Source organism: Oncorhynchus gorbuscha, linkage group LG05 (genome assembly GCF_021184085.1).
Source record: "Oncorhynchus gorbuscha isolate QuinsamMale2020 ecotype Even-year linkage group LG05, OgorEven_v1.0, whole genome shotgun sequence".
In the NCBI taxonomy this organism is placed as follows: Eukaryota; Metazoa; Chordata; class Actinopteri; order Salmoniformes; family Salmonidae; genus Oncorhynchus; species Oncorhynchus gorbuscha.
In genome coordinates this window covers 94,630,871-94,640,009 of record NC_060177.1, presented here as the reverse complement: position 1 = coordinate 94,640,009, position 9,139 = coordinate 94,630,871, and the positions used below count along the sequence as shown (strand labels likewise).

At 45.4% G+C, this 9,139-nt stretch overlaps 1 protein-coding gene across 4 annotated transcripts in view; it reads left to right on the top strand.

Annotated features, from left to right (window-relative positions):
• LOC124035329 (atrial natriuretic peptide receptor 3-like) overlaps positions 1-9,139 on the top strand; it is a 71,760-nt gene that overhangs the window by 42,925 nt on the left and 19,696 nt on the right. For all 4 annotated transcript variants that reach the window (XR_006838721.1, XM_046348802.1, XM_046348801.1 and 1 more), the window contains one exon: positions 7,191-7,326. Coding sequence is in view for 3 of the 4 variants with exons in the window: in XM_046348802.1 (XP_046204758.1) it covers positions 7,191-7,326 (136 nt within the window). In the remaining variant the exon portion in view is untranslated. The remainder of the gene's footprint in view (positions 1-7,190; positions 7,327-9,139) is intronic.

The window sequence follows — 9,139 nt, the reverse complement described above, 5'->3', positions numbered from 1 at the left end:
TACCAACACACTTCACTAGGCCCCCAGCGAATCCCAGTACACTTCACTAGGCCCCCAGCGAATCCCAGTACACTTCACGAGGCCCCCAGTGAATCCCAGTACACTTCAATAGGCCTCCAGTGAATCCCAGTACACTTCAATAGGCCTCCAGTGAATCCCAGTACACTTCCCTAGGCCCCCAGCGAATCCCAGTACACTTCACGAGGCCCCCAGCGAATCCCAGTACACTTCGTTATGGACCTCATCGAATCCCAGTACACTTCACTAGGCCCCCAGCGAATCCCAGTACACTTCACTAGGCCCCCAGCGAATCACAGGACATTTCACTAGGACCCCAGCGAATCCCAGTACACTTCACTAGGCCCCCAGCGAATCCCAGTACACTTCACTATGCCCCCAGCGAATCCCAGTACACTTCGCTAGGACCCCAGCGAATCCCAGTACACTTCACTATGCCCCCAGCGAATCCCAGTACACTTCACTAGGCCCCCAGCGAATCCCAGTACATTTCACTAGGCCCCCAGCGAATCCCAGTACACTTCACTATGCCCCCAGCGGTGTTATAAAACCCTGGAATGAGTGGGTGTTCTAAAACCTTGGAATGAGTAGGTGTTCTAAAACTCTGGAATGCGTAGGTGTTCTAAAACCCTGGAATGAGTAGGTGTTCTAAAACCCTGGAATGAGTAGGTGTTCTAAAACCCTTGAATGAGTAGGTGTTCTAAAACCCTGGAATGAGTAGGTGTTCTAAAACCCTGGAATGAGTAGGTGTTCTAAAACCCTGGAATGAGTAGGTGTTCTAAAACCCTGGAATGAGTAGGTGTTCTAAAACCCTGAAATGAGTAGGTGTTCTAAAACCCTTGAATGAGTAGGTGTTCTAAAACTCTGTTTCATTCTCCATCTCCCCTGGTCTGGGTTTCATTCTCCATCTCCCCTGGTCTGGGTTTCATTCTCCATCTCCCCTGAATCTCAGACTGTAAACAGGGCTCTGGTCTGGGGGGAAACTGCTTTACTGTGAGAGGCTGGAGGACAAGGGGGGGTCTGCTTGGCCTGCTGTGGGTGGTTGGAGGACGGGGGGGGGGGGGGGGGGCTGGTTGGCCTGCTGTGGGAGGCTGGAGGACAGGGGGGCTGGATGGCCTGCTGTGGGAGGCTGGAGGACAGGGGGGCTGGTTGGCCTGCTGTGGGCGATTGGAGGACAAGGGGGTGGGTTGGCCTGCTGTGGGAGGGAGATAGCTTTTTCCTTTGTCTCCACTTTCAGCTTCCTGCTCCCAGTAGATTTCACCATCCACACGGCCCTGTAGAGAGGCAATGGTTGGTAGAGGTTGCCACCAACAGACCAGACCTGCATGGCCGTCCTGGCGTATCTAACACTGTATGGTCTTATTCTTCTAGCCCGTTGCTATTCAACTCTAGCCTGGTCCCAGATCTGTTTGTGTTGTCTTGCCAACTCTGATAGTCATTGACAGCACAACATATCTAGGATCAGGCTAATTCCATTTTCTTTCACCTGGTTGACTGGCTTCAGAATCAAGGATGTCCTTAAGACGAGGCAAGACTAGGCTAGTGTTGTGTGACTTTTCACCAGTGTGAAGAAGTTAACATGTGGTTGCTACTTTTAGTGGCAGTACCCAAAGTTGGTTCCTGTGGCGCTGAAGTAGACTGAGGGCTGGCTGGGACGCTCCAGCATTGAGCCAAGAGGAAGAAATAGAGGACACTATATCACAATCACTGCTCTGGTGACCTCATATAATGTTGCCCTCATGACGTCGCAAGTCTGTCGACAAGTATTTCTTATTTCGCTAGTGATCTGTGCCTCGACACAATCCTGTCTCGGACCTCTACAGACAATGCCTTCCATCTCATGGCTCGGTTTCTGCTCTGACATGCACTGTCAACTGTGGGACTTTTATATAGACAGGTGTTTGCCTTTCCAAATAATGTTCAATCAATTGAATTCACCACAGGTGGACTCTAATCAAGTTGTAGAAACATCTCAAGGATGATCAATGGAAACAGGATGCACCTGAGCTCAATTTCAAGTCTCACAGCAAAGGGTCTGAATACTTACTGTATGTAAATCAGGTATTTCTGTTTTTGATTTTTTTGGACAGTTTTTGCTTTGTCATTATGGGGTACTGTGATGTCATTATGGGATACTGTGATGTCATTATGGGGTATTGTGATGTCATTATGGGGTACTGTGATGTCATTATGGGGTATTGTGATGTCATTATGTGGTACTGTGATGTCATTACTGGGTACTGTGATGTCATTATGGGGTACTGTGATGTCATTATGGGGTACTGTGATGTTATTATGTGGTACTGTGATGTCATTACTGGGTACTGTGATGTCATTATGGGGTATTGTGATGTCATTATGGGGTACTGTGATGTCATTATGGGGTACTGTGATGTCATTATGGGGTACTGTGATGTCATTATGGGGTACTGTGATGTCATTATGGGGTACTGTGATGTCATTATGGGGTACTGTGATGTCATTATGGGGTATTGTGATGTCATTATGGGGGTACTGTGATGTCATTATGGGGTATTGTGATGTCATTACTGGGTACTGTGATGTCATTATGGGGTATTGTGATGTCATTATGTGGTACTGTGATGTCATTATGGGGTACTGTGATGTCATTATGGGGTATTGTGTGTAGATTGATGAGGGGGGGGGATTGATTTAATCAATCCTATAAATAAGGCTGTAACGTAACAAAATGTGGAAAAAGTAGAGGGGTCTGAATACTTTCGGGATGCACCGTGCTTCCATAAATGGTTCCACCGGGGAACCTTCAGACGAGTCTTCTGAGGCCTGTGGCCATTCTAGAGCGAAACAGCAGCCTTGTACATGAGAGTCTACACCTTTACACAGAGGAGACGTTTCAACATCTCTCTTACTCTAAGCAATTGTATTAGTATCAAATAATATAATTCAAACTGTTTTTAGCAGTTCAGTGTTTAGTATTATTAATTTTATACAGTCTTTTTTTGCTGATCTTTAACAAGGGGTCCGATATTTCCAGCCGCTTGACCCTGGTTTGTCCTGATGTAAACAAACCTCCATCTGTTTACCATAACAATCATAATACCACACAGAAAATCATCTGTTCTCCGGCAATTTGCAGCCTAAGTATCAGACAGTGTAAATAATGAGTTAGTCCACACACAGTCTCTAGCTAAACAAACAATTTGGCCCATATTTGTTTTCACAAGAAACCATGAAACCAACAGAAATGTTGAAAGGTTTTCCCTTCCACTTAAGACACAGTGAGTCATTGAGTACTCCTGGTATCCCTGCGTGAGTCACCGAGTACTCCTGATATCCCTGCGTGAGTCACTGAGTACTCCTGATATCCCTGCGTGAGTCACTGAGTACTCCTGATATCCCTGCGTGAGTCACTGAGTACTCCTGGTATCCCTGCGTGAGTCACTGAGTACTCCTGATATCCCTGTGTGAGTCACTGAGTACTCCTGATATCCCTGCGTGAGTCACTGAGTACTCCTGATATCCCTGCTTGAGTCACCGAGTACTCCTGATATCCCTGCGTGAGTCACTGAGTACTCCTGATATCCCTGCTTGAGTCACTGAGTACTCCTGATATCCCTGCGTGAGTCACTGTGTACTCCTGATATCCCTGCGTGAGTCACTGAGTACCACTGATGTCCCTGCGTGAGTCACTGAGTACTCCTGATATCCCTGCGTGAGTCACTGAGTACTCCTGATATCCCTGTGTGAGTCACTGAGTACTCCTGATATCCCTGCGTGAGTCACTGAGTACTCCTGATATCCCTGCGTGAGTCACTGAGTACTCCTGATATCCCTGCGTGAGTCACTGAGTACTCCTGATATCCCTGCGTGAGTCACACTGAGTACTCCTGATATCCCTGCGTGAGTCACTCCTGGTATCCCTGCGTGAGTCACTGAGTACTCCTGATATCCCTGGTATCCCTGAGTCACTGAGTACTCCTGATATCCCTGCGTGAGTCACCGAGTACTCCTGATATCCCTGCGTGAGTCACTGAGTACTCCTGATATCCCTGCGTGAGTCACTGAGTGCTCCTGGTATCCCTGCGTGAGTCACTGAGTGCTCCTGGTATCCCTGCGTGAGTCACTGAGTACTCCTGGTATCCCTGCGTGAGTCACTGAGTACTCCTGGTATCCCTGCGTGAGTCACTGAGTACTCCTGATATCCCTGCGTGAGTCACTGAGTACTCCTGATATCCCTGCGTGAGTCACTGAGTACTCCTGATATCCCTGCGTGAGTCACTGAGTACTCCTGATATCCCTGCGTGAGTCACCGAGTACTCCTGGTATCCCTGCGTGAGTCACTGAGTACTCCTGATATCCCTGCGTGAGTCACTGAGTGCTCCTGATATCCCTGCGTGAGTCACTGAGTACTCCTGGTATCCCTGCGTGAGTCACTGAGTACTCCTGGTATCCCTGCATGAGTCACTGAGTACTCCTGGTATCGTGATCCTGTCAAAGACCTTTTCCAATGGTCCTTCTGTAGCTCAGTTGGTAGAGCATGGCGCTTGTAACGCCAGGGTAGTGGGTTCGATCCCCGGGACCACCCATACGTAGAATGTATGCACACATGACTGTAAGTCGCTTTGGATAAAAGCGTCTGCTAAATGGCATATATTATTATATTATATTATTATATTATATATTATGCTCCCATGTGGTCTAGGCTATACGATTCACGAAGGTACCAACGTTCAGCTCACCTTTTCATTTTCTAACATAGTGATCACTTTTCCAAAACACGTGACCGTGGGTTCCACTCAGTCTCTAAATAAAACAACACACATTTACTGTAGATGTCTTAATTAACGTCCTTACAAAAATCAACTACTAACTCAAGGCAATTTGGGTCTGAACGTTCTCCGTCCGACTGATTTCCATTGGCCGGATGAGCTTACACCACCTACTTACCCGTCGTCGGTTTCCTCATTCAAAATGAATCAATCAACCATCACTGAATGGATTTTTTCTCGGGAGGAACGTTCTGTACACTTATCTTCATCCCTCGGGCCGACTAGCCAATTATATGCATGTTGCCTGTGGTGATACCCCCTGAGAGCTGTGGATACTGTTAGACTGGTACTAATAGTTGATACCCCCTGAGAGCTGTGGATCCTGTTAGACTGACACTAATAGTTGATACCCCCTAAGAGCTGTGGATACTGTTAGACTGACACCCTAAGAGCTGTGGATACTGTTAGATTGACACCCTAAGAGCTGTGGATCCTGTTAGACTGACACAAATAGTTGATCACGTTCTGATTGGGATCATTGTTCCATTCCATGTCTTCTCTATCAATCTATCCAGTGCCCAACCTAAACAGGAAGTCATCTGCGCCGCAGAGGACTGCTACTCAGGGGGAACTCAGTACATGTACCAGCCGAGGTGATGGCTGTGTATTTCCATTCACCTTCAGCAGCCGATTAGCAGCCCCGCGGCGGGAGGGAACAGGCTGATATAGCTAACAACCAACTCTTTTTAAACAATCTATTCATTTATGTATGTTTTACTACGCTCTGCTGCCCATCGCTGGCGGGGGAGGAAGAGAGGCTGATACTACATACCGAGGCCTGTGGTTTCATATTTTAGAGAGCGTTTGTTTTCTCAATGCTGACAACACAAGTAAACATACTTTCCTCCCTCCAAATAAAGGTAAGGGAATTTGCTCGTTTCCCAAAGATACACAAATATCGAGCTAAGAATTTTACAGAATATTTTTAGCAGAAACAAAATGCTGACATGATCCATTCTGAAGCAAACTATAGTAGCCTAGGTTTCAGTGGCGGTCAATGCCATTTAAGATGAGGGAGCATGATATATATATATTTTTTTATGAACATGGCCTTATTTCTATTAAAGCATATTGGGTGACTGTCATTCATATTTCAATCACCCAGCTCTGGGGAGACCTGAAAACATCTGTACAGAGACACACCCCATCCAACCTGACACCCTCCCCAGTTGTCAATACTCTAGAACCCTCCCCTGTTGTCAATACTCTAGAACCCTCCCCTGTTGTCAATACTCTAGAACCCTCCCCTGTTGTCAATACTCTAGAACCCTCCCCTGTTGTCAATACTCTAGAACCCTCCCCTGTTGTCAATACTCTAGAACCCTCCCTTGTTGTCAATTCTCTAGCATCCTCCCCTGTTGTCAATACTCTAGCATCCTCCCCTGTTGTCAATACTCTAGAACCCTCCCCTGTTGTCAATACTCTAGATCCCTCCCCTGTTGTCAATACTCTAGCATCCTCCCCTGTTGTCAATACTCTAGAACCCTCCCTTGTTGTCAATACTCTAGCATCCTCCCCCTGTTGTCAATACTCTAGATCCCTCCCCTGTTGTCAATACTCTAGCATCCTCCCCTGTTGTCAATACTCTAGATCCCTCCCCTGTTGTCAATACTCTAGAACCCTCCCCTGTTGTCAATACTCTAGAACCCTCCCCTGTTGTCAATACTCTAGAACCCTCCCCTGTTGTCAATACTCTAGAACCCTCCCCTGTTGTCAATACATTAGCATCCTCCCCTGTTGTCAATACTCTAGAACCCTCCCCTGTTGTCAATACTCTAGAACCCTCCCCTGTTGTCAATACTCTAGAACCCTCCACTTGCGAGGATAACAGCACTGAGCCTCTCTCTGTTGTTTTTTTTTTAGATTGTAGATCACATTCGGATGGATCTTAGACCATTCCTCCATACAGGACCTTTCCAGATGCTTGGTATCATTTTTCAGGGCTTATGGACCATTCTCTTCAATTCAAATCCCAGGCTTTAGTCCAGAGACAGAGGGCCGTTTCAAAATGTTGATATTGGGTTCAATTAAGCGTTTCTACTTTTGTTTTGTTTATTGCTTGCGGTTATTGTCTCCACTTCTTTTGAAGGCCTCGAGTACCAGCGTTATGTGACTATATAAATTGACACATTTTTGTTGCCAGTGGCCTTCACATTCTGAGCAAATGTGAGAGAATTTGTATGTGGTAATTTTTTTGGTCCTCGTTCATCATTTCAAAGGTTTTCAAGGCTAGACACCCATTGACTAACTGCAAGGATCTGTTGTTAAATGCGTGTCTGAAAGTTGATCAAGACTCTGTGATACAGTACGACGGGAGGAGATCAGGTGATTAATCCCTGTTTTACTGTTGTTTTCCTCCAGATCAACATGTTTATGGAAGGGTTCCATGATGCATTGCTGCTGTACGCCCTGGCGCTGCACGAAGCCATCAGGAACGGCCTCACCAAGAAGGACGGAGCAGAGATCACCTATCGCATGTGGAACAGAACATTTGAAGGTAAAAAAACAAAAACCCTCTGGTCCTTATTAAACCTCTGCCTTATCTCTGGTCCTTAATAAACCTCTGCCTTATCTCTGGTCCTTATTAAACCTCTGCCTTATCTCTGGTCCTTATTAAACCTCTGCCTTATCTCTGGTCCTTATTAAACCTCTGCCTTATCTCTGGTCCTTATTAAACCTCTGCCTTATCTCTGGTCCTTATTAAACCTCTGCCTTATCTCTGGTCCTTATTAAACCTCTGCCTTATCTTATCTGGTCCTTATTAAACCTCTGCCTTATCTCTGGTCCTTATTAAACCTCTGCCTTATCTCTGGTCCTTATTAAACCTCTGCCTTATCTCTGGTCCTTATTAAACCTCTGCCTTATCTCTGGTCCTTATTAAACCTCTGCCTTATCTCTGGTCCTTATTAAACCTCTGCCTTATCTCTGGTCCTTATTAAACCTCTGCCTTATCTCTGGTCCTTAATAAACCTCTGCCTTATCTCTGGTCCTTATTAAACCTCTGCCTTATCTCTGGTCCTTATTAAACCTCTGCCTTATCTCTGGTCCTTATTAAACCTCTGCCTTATCTCTGGTCCTTATTAAACCTCTGCCTTATCTCTGGTCCTTATTAAACCTCTGCCTTATCTCTGGTCCTTATTAAACCTCTGCCTTATCTCTGGTCCTTAATAAACCTCTGCCTTATCTCTGGTCCTTATTAAACCTCTGCCTTATCTCTGGTCCTTATTAAACCTCTGCCTTATCTCTGGTCCTTAATAAACCTCTGCCTTATCTCTGGTCCTTATTAAACCTCTGCCTTATCTCTGGTCCTTATTAAACCTCTGCCTTATCTCTGGTCCTTATTAAACCTCTGCCTTATCTCTGGTCCTTATTAAACCTCTGCCTTATCTCTGGTCCTTATTAAACCTCTGCCTTATCTCTGGTCCTTATTAAACCTCTGCCTTATCTCTGGTCCTTATTAAACCTCTGCCTTATCTCTGGTCCTTAATAAACCTCTGCCTTATCTCTGGTCCTTATTAAACCTCTGCCTTATCTCTGGTCCTTATTAAACCTCTGCCTTATCTCTGGTCCTTATTAAACCTCTGCCTTATCTCTGGTCCTTATTAAACCTCTGCCTTATCTCTGGTCCTTATTAAACCTCTGCCTTATCTCTGGTCCTTATTAAACCTCTGCCTTATCTCTGGTCCTTAATAAACCTCTGCCTTATCTCTGGTCCTTATTAAACCTCTGCCTTATCTCTGGTCCTTATTAAACCTCTGCCTTATCTCTGGTCCTTATTAAACCTCTGCCTTATCTCTGGTCCTTAATAAACCTCTGCCTTATCTCTGGTCCTTATTAAACCTCTGCCTTATCTCTGGTCCTTATTAAACCTCTGCCTTATCTCTGGTCCTTATTAAACCTCTGCCTTATCTCTGGTCCTTAATAAACCTCTGCCTTATCTCTGGTCCTTATTAAACCTCTGCCTTATCTCTGGTCCTTATTAAACCTCTGCCTTATCTCTGGTCCTTATTAAAACTCTCCCTTATCTCTTCCCCATTCTTATCCTCCCATCCTTATCATATTGGCCTCCCTCCAGAGCCTTAGCAGCCTGCATTCATCCTCTCTCTCGCTCTCTCACTCTCTCTCTTTCTCAATTCAATTCAATTTAAGGGCTTTTTTGGCATGGGAAACATATTTTTAAAATGCCAAAGCAAGTGAAATAGATCATAAACAAAGTGAAATATAAATAAATATAAATACATCTCTCTCTCTCTCTCTCTCTCTCTCTCTCTCTCTCTCTCTCTCTCTCTCTCTCTCTCTCACTGTCTCAT